We start from the raw sequence: 21,406 nt of genomic DNA, 5'->3' as shown, positions 1-21,406 counted from the left end.
GGATGGCCCATAGACTAAGGGAATAATATCTGTGTATAAGTCAAAGGATGGGAAAGAGTGTGGTAGTTAATGAAGATGTATTGGATAGTGTAGAACCTGGGCATGATGCAAATGGCATGGAATAAGGGATGGAGATTATACTATGTCTGGCTCCCAGGCTGCCAATCCTAGAAATCACAGAATGGTTCCATTTGGAAGGAACCATTTGGAAGTCATATAGTCCATACCCCACCCCCACCCTCACCCCACCACCTCCCCAAGCAGGTCACCTGAGGTTGGTTGCCCAAGACCATGTCTAGGCAGCTTTTGGATATCTTCAAGGAGGAGACTCCACAACCTCTCTGGGCAACCTGTTCTAGTGCTCAGTCACCCTTACAGTAAAAAAAGGCTTTCTTGATGTTGAGACGGAAACTCCTGTGTTTTTACTTTGTGCTCATTGGCTCTTGACCTGTCACTGGGCACTATTGAGAAAAGCCTGGCTCCCTCTTCTTCATTCCCTCCCATCAGGTATTTGTACACATTGATGAGACTCTCCCCCCAAGCCTTCTCCAGGCTAAACAGTCCCAGCAATCTCAGTGTGACCAGTACCTCCTGCTCCTGACCCATGGTAATATGGTTAGCAGAACTAATGCCATTTTATAAGGCAAATAGCCATTCTCTGTGACCAAGCTGGTCATGTATCACTCTCCTTTCCCCTCCTCATCAGGCCTTGAAGGTCCTGCACACCAGTCAGACTTCTTCTCCCCTTCCCTATAGGCCTCCAGGTTTCTGGGTGCCAGACAGACTTCTTCCCTCCTTACCAGCCTTGAAGGTCCCAGGCACCTGGACAACCAGGTTGTGATGACCCTGACACAGAACAGGGAAGTGTAGCAACACACAGAGCACTGTCTATAAAATCAAGCAGTTACAACTGCTGCTAGACAGCAAAACGCATGATGCCCCAGTGGTAAGGGATGCCTCCACTGTCATCTGCTTCTTCTGAGGACTGAGTGACTCATATTCTTTTATGTATTTTAAGCCTAGATTATGATTGCTATATTGATATGACAAGTCATGTACTAAGATTTTACCTGATTTGCAAAGGGTCCAGGTGATTAGAAACCATAAGCTAAGCTGTGCTATAAAATTCTGCGCTACACTACTTATAAATTTGTGCTATACTGATTCTGCTTATTAAAAAACCTGTGCTACTCTGATCATAAAATTCTGCTAAAAAATAAAGCTTTAATTGTAACTAAAACTTAGTGTCGTCATCATTCTGCCAAGGATCCCCAAAAGAACCTGTCTGTCCCCATAGAGCCAGGTGACACATAGCTTCTCCTCATAGGAGAGATGCTCTAGTCCCTTAATCATCTTAATTTTTTTTTTAATTTAGTGAGTAAAATAAAATTAAAGTTTTAGTTAAGCACATTAATTCAAAGCAGACAAATGTATCAGCTAAACACTGACAAACACTTCTGCTCCCTGCTGCTGAACTAATGCTAACAGTGTGAGTTACAGTGTGTTCTGGAAATAAGAGGCTCCCTCACAGACTTGCATAAACCCCCGAGGAGGAATTTTTCTGCTTTTGGTGAAATACAATTTAAGCATTATGCTTTACCTCAGTTAAATTCCATCTTATTGACATTCATACTTACTTAACAAAAAAAAAAGATTTGACTTAGCAAGCAAACTCATTCCATAGGGGAAAGTATTATACCAGCATACATGGCTCAACTTTAAAATGCTAAGTCCTTTTTAATTAAAATACTGAAAAACCTGCTTCTTCATAAACTAAAGACACATCACTACATTTTGCTCATGAGAATAAAATTTACAGTCATGAGTTACACATAAAGGATTTATTTTAAATGTTTTAAGGATAGAGTTACATAATTATAAAAATTACTTACAGAATTAAGTAACAGATTTAAAGTATTCATACTTCTAAATGCAGAGAAATAAAATAAAAATAATGAAACTGAGCTCTAAAGATGAAGCCATTGCCTAATTTTAAAATGTGAACACGAAGACCTTTGAACTATACACATACAAAGAACCATCCAAATTGCACTAATGATGTAAAATACAAAAAGCACAGCATTTCCAAGGAACCAGAAACTGCTTTTACCATAATTCTTTTTCCCTGAATCAACTGTAATCTATTCTATTTGAAGATAAAGCCTCCATTTTTAAATAATTCATTTAAAGAAGGCTTATACCTATTGCAATAAATAGGATTTTCCCCAAAGTATTTCAGTCTTTATGTAGTCCAACTTAGTTTAGGGTTTGGCACTCAAAAGAAAAAAATGTAGTGTTTTACTTATCGATTGTGATTTTATTTATTATCAAACAGAATACATGGTCCCTTCAAATGCTGTATGACACGTACAACTGGAAAATTACCTTCCGTTGGCACTATGATCGCCTCACCAGTGCATTTAATCCTACTAACAACCATTCAAACAGCACAATAAGCAAATTCACAAAAAACTGAACACAAAATAAAAACAGAACAAAACCCAAACATAAACATTATAACATGCGACTTTAGTTTGTTACATTAAACGTTCTAACCTTCTAAGCATGCAAAAAAGGATGGTCTGCATTTAAGTTTTTGTGGTTTTTTTCCTTTTTAAAAGTTTTACATGGCAGCCTGACATCATGCACACACACAATATATTACAATACTACAGCAGTTAAATGAGAGAGGCCAATAACTTTTATACAAAGATCCATGACTTGTGCCATCACAAGACCTATAATAAATTTGGAAAGTAATGTTGAACCCCTAGAACAAGGGACCAACATGCAGTTACTAGGGTAATGCAAGCACTGCATGCAGATCTGAAACATGAGCCTAAAATAAAGCCCAAAGCAGATGGCAGGGAGTGGAATTAGTCTCAAGTCTCAAAAAGGTGGTTTAGGCTATTAAGAAAAACCAACCACAAAACCTAAAGCACTCCCCCCCAACCTTAAAAAAATGAAAAGAAAAAACCCATGCAATAGATAATGGGGACATCTGAAAACAATCATAAAATTTGACAGTGTATAGATTATATTCTAATTAGCAAAATATGTGGTATATTAGAGTGGCTTGCATAAAACCCACAAATGCAAGCCTAATGCTAAAAGCATTCCAGTAGACCTAAACCTCAAATATTTTAAAACAAACCTTGTATTCCTTAGATGTAAAGCCCCAAATTCATTGTACTAAGTTATTAATGTATTTTGTGTGTAATCAATACACTCATTCTTGTGCCACAAATATTAACTTGGGCTCATGGAGCCAGGCTCAGCTTTGAGATTTACATGCAGGACTCTTAAGAGTCAATAGAAAGCACATAACAGATCTGCAGGATGGAAGCACTGTGTTGCAAATCTGCTCACTTTATTCAAAAGACAATGAAAATTTACTGACTCAGGTACTTAGTGCTTAAAGACTGGATTGAGAAGCTGTGAACTGAAAGACAATAGCCTGCCTTTGGTTGCCCATGATGAAATACAGGATATAATGCAATATAGTAGCAAGGGATAAAGAATTAAGATACCATATTTATACAGTATTACCATTTAACAGCATAATGAGGCACAAGCCTTAAGGCTAAAATATTAAGTCAGGCCAAAAAAATGGACAGAAAGGGACTTAAACCACTGAGTCTTTGATATCAAGAATACCCACAATAGAGGTCAGACCTCTGATCTCTTATTAACAGTACCTCTCCTGCATCCTTCCACTAACAGCATAAGGTTGGATATCTATGTATTCCTTCTTTCCATCAATAGTGTTGACTGTATTCACATTCTTCACATACTGTATTTCTGTGAAGCAGTGCTTTGAAGATTGTAGAGCTCTGTTTTAACATGAAAATTTTGAATTTTGTTGCTGTGCTGATCCTTGTTACAATTGTGATACTTTTAAAAGTTGCTACACTTAAAAAGTAACAAATACCCTAATCTTGATTTACAACTATTTTGCAAGATTAAAACTGTTAAAGGATTCTGCTGTTGCGGGCTGCTATTTACATCCACAATCTAATGCAGATGACTGAACCACTGAGACTGTCTATAGCTCCCATTAGATAGTACACCACTGGCATGCAGAACTCTAGTGTTCATAGAATGAAATTCATGTTAACAGCATACCTCAAAGCAAGTATACCACAAAAGGCAACAGGTTTAAACTGTAGATTTGTCTGGACACTCCTTACATGGAAAAGCCAGAAAAAGAATATGTTGAGAAGGTGCCTTCTTGAACAAAAATGATTAAAACCAATAGCAAAACCCAAAACAAAACAAAGGAATACAGCAGACTGAGCAGAAGGCAACAAATGCTTCTTCTCTAAAGGAGGTGTTCAGTGTAAAAGGACCCTCCACTCCCATAAGATTGTATTTACCGTGTAAAAGATTAACTACTGTTAGGTTTCTAAGTCCACACACAAACATCCAGGTTGCTAGGTTCTGATATTAAATGAGAGACTACCATTGCCAATGTGTAGTCTAAAGTCTTCTTAAGTAGCATATATACTGTTAAACTTGTGGCACCAAGCACTTGGGTTCTGCTAAGAAATGTGTATAACAAAACAGAGTACAACATTTAGGATTAAAGGCAGCTTTGTTGTGTGTATTTTACTGGTTCCTACAACTTGTAAACACAGGCCCTTAACCTGCATTTTCTAGTTAACTGGTTATAAAGATTAAATATATTTTTGTAGTTTAAAGCCTTTTCACTTAAAGGTGCAAATCAAACACTTGATATCCTACTGCCCTGTGACTAGTAAAAATGCACAAGTATTTCCATATAAGTTCTTAAAAAGCTTAATTTGAAATAAAGTGTAGAAACACAGTATATTGATGTTACTTGGGTTAGGCATTCCTTACTGCTGCACAAACTGTTTAAAAGTTCTCAGAAGAGTCACTTCTGTCCCAGCCCAGAAAACAAGGACTGCCAGTAGCCAAGAAATTAAATTTAATGTTACAAAAGAAGGCATATTGAAAATAGCAAACTACACTTGCATGTAGCAGTTGAACAGGTGAGTGCAAGGTTGAAGAAAAAGTTAAAATCTATGAAAAAATCTAGATTATAATACTAAATTGACTTCACACATCTTGAATTTGCAGCTGTTCTTTGTTTTTAACTTCCTCCCAACCCAAATATATCAACTTCCTTCAAGAAAAGGAGTTCTCTTATGCAAAATGTGTCATGTTCACATAAATTTGTATTATTCAGAACAAAACAGTTTTGCTGGCAGAGATTGTGGGTTCGCAGGGACATGTAAGCTTTCATTTAACTGAAAAACAGTCAAGTCTTTGTGTCTACAAATTTTACATTTAATAGTTCCACAAATTTGGCAGAAGTTCATGATGATGTCTAGGATGTCTTCACCAAATCGTAGACATAAATATGGAAATCATCATCAAACTTGATGAAATAGACAGATGGTTTGGCTTCAACTTGATGAATGACCATGCCAGTCCGTTTTGAGCCATCTTCTTTGGCATATTCCACTTGTTTGCCTACCAGGCTGTCCACAACTTCACCTGGTTCCCGTTCTGCAGGAGGTGAATCATCTGTAATATGAAAATACAATGTACTTTGGTAGACATTTATGGATTTTTTCCAATATACAAAACTGCAGAGCCTTCTTTAAAAGTTAAGAAATGATTACAAGTTTAAAATGCAGAGTATGTCTAAAACAAGTTGAGTTGTTCAGACAAGCACCTAACTATTGCCATGCTTCTACAAAGTACAGTCTCAGGAATTTATTTCTTTTTTTAGGTAATACTATTTTCAATTTTATGAAGTAAAAAATAGCACTTCAATTGGTTAGAAAAGTAAATCTTTTGACATGAAAGTTTACACACCAATTCCAGAACATGTTTGTAGATAATTGAATTTAAGCCCCCAGCAGAACAAGGCACTGAGTCTCTTTAACAGAAAGGCAGGTGTGTTAGAACTCCCTCTCCCCACATGCTTTATCCAAAATGTCAATACAAACATGCCATTGCAACAAACCCACATCTTCCAAGCTAAGTATAATGTCCTTAATCAATAATGCTGTTAAAAGGGGATTTTGATTTCACACTAGAATGGATACTGTTGAGACGTCTAGCTATATTATTTGCTTTTCTAGCAAAATCTACACAGAAGTATCCTTAAGAACACAATTCACATTGTCTGTAAAAGATCTAGATTCAGGGAAGGTAGCTCATAGTTCAGAGTGTCTTAGAAACAGAAGTAAGTAGTACAATAGTCTCAGGAAAAAAAAGAGCACATAAAAACCTTAATTCTTATATATGGAAAGCATAAGCCTTTTATCTTCTTTTTCTAAGATGGAAGAAAGCAAAGCAAAATTTAAAACGGAATTGCAAGGTATATGGAGGTGCCAACTCTGAAAGAGCTTGCTTTATTTTTTTCTTTAGGAATAGGAAAGTCACTTTTTCCATTAACATTTGTGGCTCACTCTCTTCAAGCCACAGATATGTTGTTTTTTGTTAGGCTGGAAAAAAAATCTAAAACCATAGGATTACTACAGAGATTATGCAAATAAGTGCCACTTGTTTACTTAGCCATCAGACTATTTGTTATCAGTGCTAGATCTGAAGGAAGACAGTTTCAGAAACTCAATGAATGAATTTTAAATAATATTTAAATAGTGTGCTGCATAGCCAAATACTAGTTATCTAATTAATAATTTATTTTAAAGCCAAAACTGCCTCTCTGTCAGAGAAGTGCTTTTTAGGTGCAAGAGAGAAACGAGAGTACAATATTCTTGAGAAACTATTTCTTTTATTGCACTAGCTATCCAAATCTCTTGAAAAATACTGATTCTGTGAAAATCCTCCTATATTTATAGAAAAAACCCAATTTTCACTTCAAGTAAGGAAGAAAAAATACCCATCCTAACCTATTAAAAATTTTTTCCTCTTTATGTGTTTATACATGAGAGAAGATGATTTTCAAAAGATTAGTGCTTCTTTCCTCCAATAAACTATTCAAAAGCTTTCCAAACTGAAGATGCCTACTGAAACTAAATTAATCTATTTTAATTAGCCCCAAAACATTATTCCTATAAGAATTACTTCAGAAATACAATTCCTTGAGATGGCTCTTGATTTGTGACACTTTTAGGAATTATTATGGAAAAGGATTTTCCTGTATTTATTGCATGTTTCACTACTGATTCAAGTAAAATGTTTCAGAAGTTAATACAGATGTATTTTCTGTTGTGCTGTAACCTTTGTTAGTTTTGATAGTTAAAAAGATCCTTGTTTGTCAACTCTCTTTTCCATACATAAACCATAAGCCAAACAATAATACAAAGAGAGATGCCACTTTCCAGAAGAAAAAAGTAACTGGCCTACTTACTGGAATCAGGCATAATGCGAAGGTCACCTTCTTTATAGTCATCTAAGAGTTGGTACATGTACAAGACAGGATCTTTCTCATAGGTAATGTAAAACCATGTGTTCATAATAGGAGCTCGAGCCAAGACCATCCCCCTCCATTCATCTTTTGAGCCATCCTCTGTCTCAAACATATGTTCCACAGCTTTGCCAATCATTGTATCTGCCAAGTGGGCATCACTAATTCGAGATGAAGCTGAAATGGTAGCAGTTCATAAGTATGTCTATTTAAAAGTACAGAAATAAGTCTTTGTAAAAAATAATCTTTATCCAGATTCATGAATAAATTTGTTTGATAGTCAGTCAATTCACATACAAAACAAATACTGTCCATTCCAGAGAGTTGAAGACCAAAGAACTGCAGAACCTGAAGAATTATTTTAACATGTTAACACTCTTATTGACATTTTCCATCATTCTATACCACCCCCTAATTAATCAAACTATCATAATACAAGGTAAAGGGAGACCAATATAGGCTATAGCAAGGAATAGAGTCTGTATTTTAAAGGGGGGGGGAGGCGGGGGAGAAAGAGAGGTTAAATCACAGAGCAGCTGTATGAAGTTAATGAAGGTGTTTGGTTTGGTTCCCCCTAACCCCATAACTCCATTCTAGAGATTGCTACTGATCTCTTTGCATTCAGGAAAAACAAGAACTTAATCCATTCAGAAATAAGTAATTACTAAGGTAAACTTTGAACTTTGCAGTTTGGAAAAACCTGCAGTTTTAACAATTCAGTGCTAATTATGAAAACCAATAAAAGCCTCATTACTAGTCAAATTATTTCACTTAGAAAATGCTTTTTTTTCCCCTCCATTTCTATTAATACCTAGAGAAAGCACATAAAAAAACCCCAACAACCAAACACATACTTACTGTCAAACACACACAAGACAACATAGCCAAGATATTTCTCAGCTGGCTCAGAGTTTAAATTTTAATAGAAATATCAATGTTACATGTACATAAGCTTGTTAGGGATAAGACTCTAAACAAGAAAAAATACAGAATTTACTGCATACCATTTAGAGACAAAAGACAGCACTATGCTCTGTGGTATCATCAAATCTTTGTGAAATCAAGAAAAATTAAACAGAGCATTTAGATTATCTGCCATGTGATGAAAAGTAATTTAATAAAATTTAAATGTTATGACAAGATATGTACATTTAGGAAAAAACCCTCTTACCAACTCTGTCTGGAAGGACTTCAAGTGCTGAAACTCTTTCGTCTTTGTGCAGTTCTAGTCCATACACGCAATCAAATCCATCATACTTTATAAGATAGAGGGAGGGATTTACAGGAACTTGATCAAGAACTGTGCCCTTCCATTGTGTTACAGGTCCACTCCCTTCTTTCCAGCCATGCTGTATTCTGCAGCCTACAATGTTTCTTCGTGGCTGAGAAATAGGTTTGCTTGGTCCAACATTGTTTCTATGCTTTCTGTACACAGATACAAACATAACATTAAACAAGTACATACTCAAAATTCTACTCTGGACAAGAGCTGTATTCTTTGAAAAAGCAATATATTATTGCATATTAATAAAGAAACATTAAAATCTAACACATAAGGCTTAGTGCACCTTATTCAAATTAGGGTATAAAGCATATTATATTGTACTGGAAAAGGAAAAAAATACCCACACTGAAAAGGAGTGGAACACTTTCAACATTTTGTATAAGGTTGCTTTCATAATAGTAGTTTCTAATACTAGTTTGCCTAACTCAAAAGAACTATTTTAGCCATTGCTACACTAAACATCAAAAGTAAAACTTGCTTGTTAAAATCCTAAATCAGGTCTCAAAGAGCAATGTTACCTAACAGTATAATACTTTTGCTAGTTTGTTGCTCTCTGCAGAACAGTAAACATAATTCCCTTACCCCAGGAGGAAGAAGTCAGTGGAAACATTAGTGGTGGTTGACTAAAATTCTTCAAAGCATTTGTATTCCCTAACCTGTGTTGTCACCCGAAGGAAATTTCGCTTCCCTCTGCACTTACAGGTATTTTTGACTTCAAGTGTTTTTAGACACATTGTAGCGACAATATTCTTCTAACATTCCTTTTTAGTACAACACAAGAAAAATGATATGCAAAGGTCACAGCAATAGAAGGGACACTCTTTAAAGCAGAGAAAAAATTAAACATACTTTTTACCCTTCCTCAGTTTAATCCAACTTGCACAGAAAGATTCTTTCTGGTGAAATCAGTTGCTCTGATAAACAGTGTAAGCTATTGACAGTTTCAACCTACTAAACCAGTGTTGCACAAGTTTTATTCCACTCAGTTAAAAAAACAACCAGCAATTGACAGTTGTGAATACAACGTATAAAGAAAGATATGAATATTATGACAGTACATTGGTGATAAATGTATATTATCTTTATTTTAGCATGTTACAATATGCATATTCATTACTAAAATTATATTTATAGGGTTGCCTGATTAAAATTCTCACAAATGTTAGCTAATTCCAAAATTAATTTCTGGATTAGTTACCAGTTATAGTACACTTCATTTAAATGGCAATAAAATATACACATAGCTAGCATGCTTAAAAGCAACATCTAAAAAAAGAAAAATCAGTTGCAGAAAACAACATCCATACTTAGATTAGTGACAGTGACCAAAGAGAAATGTCTCCAGGAACAATGAAAGCTCACAGAGCAGCCCATGTATAACAGAGATCCAAAAGACACAAAGAACAATCATATAAATAAAGTCTCATAATTAGTCTTAAAGAATAATAAAACCAGTACATAAAATTAGTAATGCTGAAGATGTAATCATAACTCTATTAAAAACAAGATGTACAACTCCTTCAGCAGCTTGTCCCACCTCCAGACTTTCATTCTCCATTAAAATCTTAGCAGACTTCCATAAAATCTTTTGTCAAATGTAACTTTCATGATGATTTAACCTCATTAAGGAGGTCACTCTGCATTCATAATCTGTGTTGTCAAAGCTAGAAGTATTATAGAAATGCTAACCTCCTCCAGTTAAGAGGAACTCCTCTGCAAAGTTGGTTCTATTTTTCCACAGAAACTTGAATACATGTTCAAATACTAGTTCTTGCCCAAGTCTTACTTTTTTAATAAAATTATAATAGTCTCAGTAATATTTTATTACTGAAGAAATGAGATGAGAGATCTGGTTCTTGGGCACAATGAAAATGAGTTTGTTTTGCATGCAATTAATTTATTTACTTTTAATGAATCTTAATTCCAGTTTAAGGAATCCTCACAAAATAAAACCAACTGCTACTGAAGCTAAAATGTTAAAGTTGAAAAAGGTAAAACAATACTGTTCATGTTTGTTTAACCACACAGTCAATTTTACTTTCTGCCTATAAAGCATATTCATAACATTTAAATTTGCAAAATTTAATGAAAAGCTTCAGTAATTTTAAAAAATATGATGGTAAAAGACTACATAATTAAGTTCAAATCTGTAACTACCTTTTAAAATGACTCGGAGAGAGCAAAAAGCATTATAAATGCAGTTACAAATCAAGCAGCAGCTAGGTATACTCGCAGTTCAAGTTTTACTTGGTCTGAAGTCTGTGCTACTGTGCTGCTCTTTCTCATTTGCAGTGGTTCATAAAGCAAGAAATATGATTTTCAAACAAATGAATCTCCAAAGAAGAACTATTTTTGCGTGCATTTGAAAATGTAATGAGAAAAAAACCCATGGGTTTCTAACTGACTACAAATAATTGTAGAATGGTTAGCCTTTAAAGATCATCTAGTTCCAACCCCCTGCCATAGGCAGGGACATTTTTCGCTAGATCAGGTTGCTCAAAGCCCCGTCCAAGCTGACCTTGAACACTTCCCAAGGAGGGGGCATCCACAACTTCTCTGGGCAACCTGTCACAATGTCTCACCAACCTCATCATCTTCCTTATGTCCAATCTAAATCTACCATCATTCAGTTTAAAAATATTGCCCCTCTTCCTACCACTACAGGCCCTACTAAAAAGTCTCTCTCCACCTTTATTATAAGCCCCCTTTATATATTGAAAAGCTGCAATAAGGTCTTCCTGGAGCCTTTTCTTCTCCAGGCTGGACAAACCCAACTCTCTCAGCCTTTCCTCATAGGAGAGGTGTTCCAGCCCTCTGAGCTTTTTTTGTGGCCCTCCTCTGGACTTGTTCCAACAGGTCCGTGTCCTTTTTTTGTACTGGGGACCCCAGAGCTGGACACAGGACTCCAGGTGGGGTCTCACGAGAGTCAAGTAGGGGGGCAGAATCGCCTCCCTCAACCTGCTTGCTGGCCACACTTCTTTTGATGCAGCCTGGGATACAATTGGCTTTCTGGGCTGCAAGTGCATACTGCCAGCTCATGTCCTATTTTTCATCCACCAGTACCACCAAGTCCTTCTCAGCAGGGCTGCTCTCAATCCCTTCATCCCCCAGTCTGTATTGATACTGGGGATTGCCCTGACCCAGGTGCAGGACCTTGCACTTGGTCTTGTTGAACTTCATGGGGTTCTCATGTGCCCACTTCTCCAGCCTGTCAAGGTCCCTCTGGATGGCACCCCTTCCCTCAAGCGAATTGCAGATGGCACCAAGCTGAGTGGTGCAGTCAAACTTGCTGAGGGTGCACTAAATCCCACTGTTTATGTCATTGATGAAGATATTAAATAGTATTGGTCCCAGTACAGACCCTTGAGGGACACCACTCACTACTGGTTTCCACTTGGACATTGAGCTGTTGATTATAACTCTTCGGATGCAGCCATTAGCCAATTCCTTATCTATCTAACAGTCCATCTGTTAAGCCCAGCGCTCTCCAATTTAGAGGTAAGAATGTTGTGGGGGACCATATCAAAGGCCTTACAGGAGTCCAGGTATATGACATCAGTTGCTCTTCCCTTGTCCACTGATGCAGTCGCTCCATCGTAAAGGCCACTAGACTAGTCAGGCATGATTTGCCCTTGATGAAGCCATGCTGGCTTTCTCTAATCACCTCTCTGCCTTTCACATGTTTTGATGTGTCTTCCAGGAGGATCTGTTCCATGATCTTAACAGGCATGGAGATGAGGCTGACTGGCTGGTAATTCTCAGGGTCCTCATTACCCTTTTTCAAAATGGGTGTGATAATATAAAAAACGGGTGTATAATAATATCTACCAGTATACATCCATATAAGATAATAGTAACTTTCTCAAACCTCTTTTTAAATCAATAGTATGCTGTTTCTGTAATAAGCAGAGTAACACATATGTACATAATGTTTTGAGATGCTATAATCAAAAACCCCAAAATGTTTCCCTTCTGTTTAATTAGAATTATCTTTAAAATTAAACAAAAATTTATTCTTGAAGACTGGGATAACATTTCAATGCCCTAGACCAGGGGTCCTCAAACTACGGCCCGCGGGCTGGATACGGCCCCCCAGGGTCCTCAATCCGGCCCCCGGTATTTACAGAACCCCCCCGCCGGGGGTTGGGGGGGGAAACCAAGCAGCAGCAGGTGACTGCCTGCCACTGCATCCGTGCGCCGGACCCTGTTTAAAAAGTTTGAGGACTCCTGCCCTAGACATTCAATATTTCAATTGCCCTACATATATAAAACACAGAGCCGGGAAAACCAGAAAACACAAAGTCCTAAAAATAGTTCTTGATGCATCAGTTATGCTGTCATTGTAAATGGTCATTCAGTTGCAGTGAATCTCAGATCTGCTAATTTCATAGATATCATAGAATCATTTAGTTTGGAAAAGACCTTTGAGATCGTCAAGTCCAAATGTAAACCCAACAATGACAAGTCCACCACCAAACCATGTCCTTTCTATTGGCCTTCTTGGCCACCTGGGCACACTTATCTACCCAAGTTCTGCCCTGGAATGTGGCTACATGCAGCAAGCACCTGGGAATTTGTCTATGTGTAGCAAAGCAGTTACTTATTACGAGCTGTTCACACTCTTGCGGTTTCACTGCCAAATTTGGCCGCTTATCTGTACACTAACAGCTCTGCCAATTCAGCCTTGTTCCTCTACAAGGTCAACTTATTTTCATCCCTTACATCCAGTGATAGTGGTACTGTACCACTCAGGTTATGATTCAGATAAGGAATACTCCAAGGCTGTCAGGGGATGTTATGATTCAGATAAGGAATGTTTCCGGTATGGTTAGTGCTGGTCCCCACCTCAGCCATGCAAAAGTTGCTGATACAGTCAAGGGATGCTTAACTGTCCAACTCATTACACAGAGGCCAAGGCCTAACAGGGATTCCTGAGATCGTAGAGTGGCCCAGGGGACAGGGTGTGATGAACCACCACATCCATTCACCATGATTGATCAAAGATTATTGAAAGTGGCCTTGCCATAACATCTGCCAGCTCCCTCAGCACTCATAGGTGTATCCCTTCAGGGCCCATGGATTTATGTATATCCAGTTGGCTTAGGTATTCCCTGACCTAAGTCTCTTCTACCAAGGGTATGTTTTCCTTTCTCTCTGGGGCCTGGGATTACTGAGGGCTGGTCTTGCTAGTAAAGAGTGAGGCAACAAAGGCATTTAGTACCTCAGCCTTTTCCATGTCCTGTGTAAACTTGCCCCCCATCTCTTTGAGTAAAGGGCCCACATTTTCCCTAGTGTTCATTTTGTTGCCTGTCTGCATAGAGAAGCCCTTCTTGCTGCCTTTGACATCCCTTGCCAGATTCAACTCCAGGTGGGCTTTGGCTTTCCTAATTTCATTCCTGCATGCTCAAGCAATGTGTCTCTATTCCTCCCAGGTCATCCATCCTTCCAACTAAAGAATCATTTAAGTTGGAAAAGACCCTTAAGATCAACAAGTCCAAATGTAAACCTAACAATGCCAAGTCCACCACCAGTAAACCATGTCCCTAAGCATCACAGCTACAGGTCTTTTAAAAACCTCCAGGGATGGTGACTCAGCCACTTCCCTGGGCAGCCTGTTCCAATGCTTGACCACCCTTTCAGTGAAGAAAAATTTCCTAATATCCAATCTAAACCTCCCCTGGTGTAACTTGAGGCCATTTCCCCTCATCCTATCACTTGTTAACTGGGAAAAGAGACCAACACCCACCTTGCTACAACCTCCTTTCAGGTAGTTGTAGAGGGCGATAAGGTCTCCCCTGAGCCAACTCCTCTCCAGGCTAAACAATCCCAGTTCCCTCAGCCACTCCTCATAAGACTTGCTCTCTAGACCCTTCACCAGCTTTGTTCTTCTTTGGATGTGCTCCAATTCCTCAATGTCTTTCTTGTAGCGAGGGGCCCAAAACTGAACACAGTATTTGAGATGCAGCCTCACCGGTGATTAGTACAGGGAGATGATCACTTCCCTTGTCCTGCTGGCCACACTATTTCTGATACAAGCCAGGATGCTACTGGCCTTCTTGGCCACCTGGGCACACTGTTGGCTCATATTCAGCTGGCTGTTGACCAACCCCTCCAAGTCCTTTTCTGCTGGGCAGCTTTCCAGTCACTGTTCCCCAAGCCTGTAGCATTACATGGAGTTGTTGTGACCCAAGTGCAAGACCTGGCACTTAGTCTTCTTGAACCTCATACAGTTGGTCTCGGCCCATCAGTCCAGCCTGTTCCAGATCCCTCTGCAGAGCCTTCCTACCCTCAAGAAGATCAACAGTCCCACACCTCCCCCCCTCCAACTTGGTGTCATCTGCAACCTTACTGAGGGTGCACTCGATACCCTCATCTCAGTCATTGATGAAGATATTAAACAGAACTGGCCCCAATACTGAGCCCTGGGGAACACCACTTGTGACCAGCCACCAACTGGATTTAACTCCATTCATCACAAGTCTTTGGGCCTGGCCATCCAGCCAATTTTTTACACAGCAAAGAGTACACCCATCCAAGCCATGAGCAGCCAGTTTCTCCAGGAAAATGCTGTGGGAAACAGTGTCAAAGGCTTTACTAAAGTCCAGGTAAACAACGTCTACAGCCTTTCTCTCATCCACTAAGTGGGTCACCTTGTCATAGAAGGAGATCAGGTTAGTCAAGCAGGACCTGCCTTTCATTAATCCATGCTGACTGGGCCTGATCACCTGGTTGTCCTGTACGTGCCATTTGATGGCACTCAAGATGATCAAGATGATCTGCTCCATAACCTTCCCCAGCACCGAGGTCAGACTAACAGGCCTGTAGTTTCCCGGGTCCTGCTTCCAACCATTCTTGTAGATGGGCATCACATTTGCTAACCTCCAGTCAACTGGGACCTCCCTGGTTAGCCAGGACTGCTGATAAATGATTGAAAGAAGCTTGGTGAGCACTTCTGCCAGCTCCCTCAGTACCCTTGGGTGGATCCTATCCAGCTCCATAGACTTGTGTGTGTCTAAGTGGTGTAGTAGGTCACTAACCATTTCCCCTTGGATTATGGGGGCTGCTTTCTGCTCCCCGTCCTTGTCTTCCAGTTCAGCGGGCTGGGTACCCCAAGAACAACTGGTCTTATTATTAAAGGCTGTGGCAAAGAAGGCATTAAGTAACTCAGACTGTCACTATGTTTCCCCCTGCATCCAGTAAAGGATGGAGATTGATCTTAGCCCTCCTTCTGTGGCTAATGTATTTATAGAAATGTTTTTTATTGTCTTTTATGGCAATAGACAGATTAAGTTCGAGGTGGGCTTCGGCCCTACTAATTTTTTCCCTGCATAACCTCATGACATCCTTGTAGTCCACCAGAGTTGCCTGCCCCTTCTTCCAAAGATCATAAACTCTCTTTTTTCCCCTGAGTTCCAGCCAAAGCTCTCTGTTCAGCCAGGCCGGCCTTCTTCCCCGCCGGCTCATCTTTCGGCACATGGGGACATCCAGCTCCTGCACTTTTAAGACTACCTTCTTGAAGAAGATCCAGCCTGCCTGGACTCTTTTGCCCTTCAGGACTGCCTCCCAAGGGACTCTGTCAACCACGCCCCTAAACAGGCCAAAGTCTGCCCTCTGGAAGTCCACAGTAGTAGTTCTGCTGACCCTCCTCCTTACTTCTCCAAGAATTGAAAACTATCATTTAATGATCACTGTGCTCAAGACAGCCTCCAACCATCACATCACCCACAAGTCCTTCTCTGTTTGCAAACAACAGGTCCAGCAGGTTGCCTTCCCTAGTTGGTTCACTCACCAACCACAGACTCCAGGAACATCCTAGACTGTTTCCACTGCACTGTATTTCCAGCAGTCATCTGGTAAGTTGATGTCCCTCATGAGAACAAGGGCTAGCAATTGTGAGACTTCTCCCAGCTGCTTATAGAATATTTCATCCATCTCTTCATCCTGGTTGGGTGGTCTATAACAGACTCCCACCATGATATCTGCCTTGTTGGCCTTTCCCCTGATTCTTACCCATAAACGCTCGACCTTTTCATCACCATTGTCAAGCTCTAGACAGTCAAACACTCCTTAACATACAGGCCTACTCCATCACTTCTCCTTGCTTGCCTATCCCTTCTGAAGACTTTTTAGCCATCCATTGCAGCACTCCAGTTGTGCCAGTCATTCCACCATGTTTCCATGATTGCAACTATATCAGTTTTCCAGCTGCACAATGGCTTCCAACTCCTCCTGTCTGCTGCCCATGCTGTGTGCATTGGTGTAGATGCACTTCAGTTAGGCCACCTTTTTGGGGGGAGAAGCTCTAATTAGTTTGTGACTGTTCTCAGGTGTTTCCATGGTTGCTAACACATCAACAACCCTTGCATCTTTGCTGCCATGTGGATCTCCATCCCTTACCTCCACTGAGATGGCTAGGCTGCTGTGCACATTAATACAGAGACATTTCAAGTGTACTCCAGTGTACTCGGCACATTGTGGAGCAGACCGAAGTACCTCGCTAGTGCACTGTCCCTCAAACACTGGCGTGCTGCCCCCAGGCTTATCTCTAGTGAGCCTGGTTTTTTATCCCCTTCCTCCTTCAAATCTAGTTTAAAGCTCTTTCAGTGAGCTCTGCTAATTCTTGTGCAAAGATCCTTTTCCCCCTTTGAGACAGGTGTACTCCATCTGTCACCAGCAGGCCTGGTGTCATATCAACCGACCCATGATCAAAAACCCCCAAAATGTTGCCGGTGACACTAGTCTTGGAGACAGCTATTGATTAGATGGGTCTGCCTGTTTCCTCCCTCATCATTCCCTGCAACTGGAAGGATAGAGGAGAACACTACTTGTGCTCCTGATCCTTTAACCAGTCATCCCAAGGCCCTGAAGTATCTTTTGATTGGCCTTGGACTTCTTATTGCAACTTCATTGCTGCCTACCTGAAAAATCAATAATGGATAATAATCCCAAGGGCCGTACCATGGTAGCAAGCTTCATCACATCTTTAACCTGGGCCCCAGGGAGGCAGCAGACTTCCCTAAGAAGTAGGTCTAGTCAACATATTGGGCCTTCTGTTCCCTGCAGAAGAGTCTCCTATGACAATAACTTGTTCTTTTTTCTTAATGGAAGTGGTTTTGACACAGTACACAGGCCGACTTAACCTTGGTGACACCAACCTAGACAAACCATCGTCCTCATCATTGTTCAGGTCCACTTGCAGAGCCTCATACATGTTATGCAAGGGCACCTGGGAAGGAACTTGTCACCATTGCCCCCTATCCCTTAAGCCACCACATTCTGCCAGGTGGAGAGAGGATAGGGAATCCTCTGTATCATGTGTCCTTTATGTGTGATGGACCTGTCCCAGGGAAGGTAGGGTGCAGTTCCAGTAGTCTGCCTCTCTCTCAGACTCCTTGATACTCCTCAACCTACTCGCCTCCTCCCAGAGCTCTGCCACTAAGTGGAGGAGTTCCTCTACCTGGGTGCACCTCCCACAGGTGTGCTCACTACTGCCATCCAATACTGATATAAGAGTAGGGCACACACAGTAGCCTGACACCTGGGTAGCAGTGTGTTCCCATCAGAGCTTTGTCTGGGAAGCTGCGTCAGTCATGGCAGGTGCAGAATTACAGAGGACATAGCCTTCTGCTGGGTGTATACCATTGCTCCCTGGCCAGGTTGGCACAGTTACAGTGCCTTTCCTGCATGCCATTCCTTTTAAACTACCATGCCATACCCTTGCTGACACACCATGCCCTGTTTGCCCGCCCTGTTTGCAGTGCTCCTGGTTGCTAGTGCTCCATAGGGGCTTCTTTTATAGGTGTAGGGGGGGCTTGGCCGCCATTGCTCCTGGCCCTGTTCAGGTCTTGTCAGCCGCTGTTGCATGAGCTCCTGGTGAGTCTCTGCTCCCCCTGAGGTTTCCCTGGTTCAGGAAATTCCCCTGTGCACCACACTAGAGCACTCTAGGTGCTCACATCAGCAACTGAATATTTTGAAGGCATTAAGCTGATAAGTAAAATCTTGTTACATTAAAAAGTCTTATTAGCAGAACCAGATCATGGAAAGTCCAAAGAAATTTAGAAAACAGTAGAAACGAAGCAGAGTAGCAATGGTCAGTACAATTTCTATATTTCACGGTGTCATGTAGAAAAGTTATTAAAAGTAGGGTCCAAATTAGAATTTTGATCTTAATACAGACTGTCACTAACAGGGAATTGTATGATCAGAGAACTGTTATAAACTATTTTTCCTCAGTATTCAGAGTATGAGGCACATTACTAAAGACAGAAGTTTTAAAGTACTTCCTATAATCCTTCAAAAGCCCTCATTCAGTTGTGAAATTAATTTTCTTAAGATTACAAGTATATTGGGTACACATGGCAAGGTTTTGGTAGTGAACACACATACACACACTCAAGATGACACCTGCAGGGGTGGCCTCTATGAGAAGAAGTCAGTGGCTGCCTTGTGCCAGGCACAGCTGGTTCCAGCTTGCTCGGCAATGGCCCCACTACAGGCCAAAGTTGAGCCAATCAGCGAAGTTAGTGGCACCTTTGTGAAAACATATTTAAGAAAGTGCAAAAAACCACTGGACAGGCAGAGGAGGAGGGGGAAAAATAGTGTGAGAAATAGCAGAGGGAACACCAAGTTCAAAAAAGGAGGTATTCGATGGTGCTAGATCAGATATACACACTGCAGCCTGTGTAGGACCCATGCTGGAGCAGTTAGATATTTCCTGAAGGAACTGTGGCCCATTGGAGAACCCATGGAGAACCTATGCCAGAGCAGAGTTTTCCTGACGGGACTGTCTCCCCCAGAAGAGCCCATGCTAGAGCAGATTTTCCTGACAGGAACTGTGGCATGTAGAGAACCCACACTAGAGCAGGGGGAAAGTACAAGAGGGAAGGAGTGGCAGAGAGCAACCATTATGTACAGACTGTAAACTTCCTTCCCTGATTTCCCCTGTACCACCCTGGGGATAGTAGGTGGTAGAGGAGTCTGGAGTGAAGGAGTGAAGTTGAGCATGGGAAAGTGGGGAGGAAAGGTGTTTTAATGTTTGTCTTCCTGTGTCTTACCACCTGAATCTATTTTAGTTCACAATAAATTAATTTTCCCTAAGTCAAGCCTGTTTTGCCTGTGACAGTAACTGGTCAACAATCTCCCTGTCTTTATCTTGACTGTGCCTATGAGTTTTCTCATCCTATTTTCCCCCACTGAGGAGGGTGAATAAGTGGATGGGTGGGAATTTGGCCCATAGCAAAGTATAACCCGCCACAAGAAGTTAGTTTGTGATCACAAATTCACAAGGGATAAGTACAGTGGTATTTAAACTGCAGATACAACCTCTACCTCAAAGTCCTTGAACTGCCAACTATGAGAAACCTGGAGAGCATAAGGAAGACTTTATACTGACACTGTTTTGTGTACTCTTTCCTTATGCACCAAGGGTGGAAAAGATGACAGCCAAGACTACTGACTGATCTGACACAAATAAGGTCAGCTTCATATTCAGAGATTGTCACTACCCGTTGACACTGACAGAGCACTCAGAAGAAGTGCCCTTTTGCAGCTGACCTATAACCATGGGACCTCCTTCCAAAAGAGTCAATGGTTAACTATCATTTTAGTTAAGAAGAATTCAGAAGACTAATTCACACAGCTCATTTTATCACTTCCTCAGTTACTGGACCATGCCCTGTTCCATCCTGTTGGCTCTTCCCTCCCCCATGAACTTCTAAACCTAGTTTAGAATCTCACCTATGGCCTTCAAGTGCCAGTAGACTTGTTCCTCTTTAAATGAGGAATGTAAAAGTCATCATAACTAAATCAATGACAAAGTATGCATTACTAATTCATGGTCTGCCGTAACAGCTCATAGTAGTATCAGCATACATTTTAAAATAGTGATCCATAACCCGCTTGTTTACTATAAACATGTCTACAGCACTACTTACTGTTCATTTAAAAAATGTAAGCAATGAATATCAAATAAAAACAACTCTATACTAGTCTCTGTCATTCTCACAGAAGTCAGTAAGCAGCACACAAAGTCATCTTGGTTTGGTATAAAATAAAACCTTTACCAAACAATTCTTAAACAATTAAACTAGGCTAAATTAACATAAAACTCAGTTGGACGCTTAAGTTAGATTCCTCAAAATCATGTGACTTAGGATCATGACTTAAAATGCCCCATAAAAGCCTTTATACTAAAAAAAATACAACCTATTTAGGTATTTAAATAAGTGTATATCAACACAACAATAAAGACAAATCTAGCCACCCTCAAGTACAAAAGGCAACCCACCTCTGATAGTCTTCCCATCATACACTCCTTTCTCTGAGCGGTTGAAAAAGAACAAGAGAAATTAAATTTTAACTCTACCTGGCTCCAGACAAATAAATGTTTATCTTTGCCTTGTAAGGAGATAGACAAGACTGAATAGTGAAGAGTTGGTGGAAGGAATTATAGTAGCTTTACATCAGCTGTTGTGTCTGGGAAACAGTTAATACTAATTCAAATGATAATTACAGAAGACATTTCTGCCAGACAAATTGCTTTGGATTGATGCATGTTGTATATCACCACTATAGGACTTCATACTCAAAATATAACTAGCAACATTTTAATAAATTTCACCTTTCCCCAGCTTATTTTAGAGTTCACCCACCAGAGAAGCAGCCAGATATGCCATGAATGTATAGGACAAACAAGTATCTTTCCCACAAATAGCAGC

The 21,406-nt window shown here is 40.2% G+C and overlaps 1 protein-coding gene across 16 annotated transcripts in view; it reads right to left on the bottom strand.

The window, feature by feature from the left end:
* Window positions 1-1,826: 1,826 nt before the first annotated feature.
* The window catches only part of LOC129734877 (spindlin-Z), a 101,123-nt gene continuing 81,543 nt past the window's right edge, over window positions 1,827-21,406 (bottom strand). For all 16 annotated transcript variants that reach the window (XM_055700237.1, XM_055700238.1, XM_055700234.1 and 13 more), the window contains 3 exons: window positions 8,577-8,830; window positions 7,349-7,582; window positions 1,827-5,550 (listed from right to left, as the gene is read on the bottom strand). In XM_055700237.1, coding sequence (XP_055556212.1) covers window positions 5,351-5,550; window positions 7,349-7,582; window positions 8,577-8,830 — 688 coding nt within the window. In that variant the 3' untranslated portion in view covers window positions 1,827-5,350. The remainder of the gene's footprint in view (window positions 5,551-7,348; window positions 7,583-8,576; window positions 8,831-21,406) is intronic.

Source organism: Falco cherrug, assembly GCF_023634085.1.
Source record: "Falco cherrug isolate bFalChe1 chromosome W unlocalized genomic scaffold, bFalChe1.pri SUPER_W_unloc_1, whole genome shotgun sequence".
In the NCBI taxonomy this organism is placed as follows: domain Eukaryota; kingdom Metazoa; phylum Chordata; class Aves; order Falconiformes; family Falconidae; genus Falco; species Falco cherrug.
The sequence above is the reverse complement of the archived record's forward strand: the minus strand, read 5'-3'. Positions and strand labels throughout refer to the sequence as shown.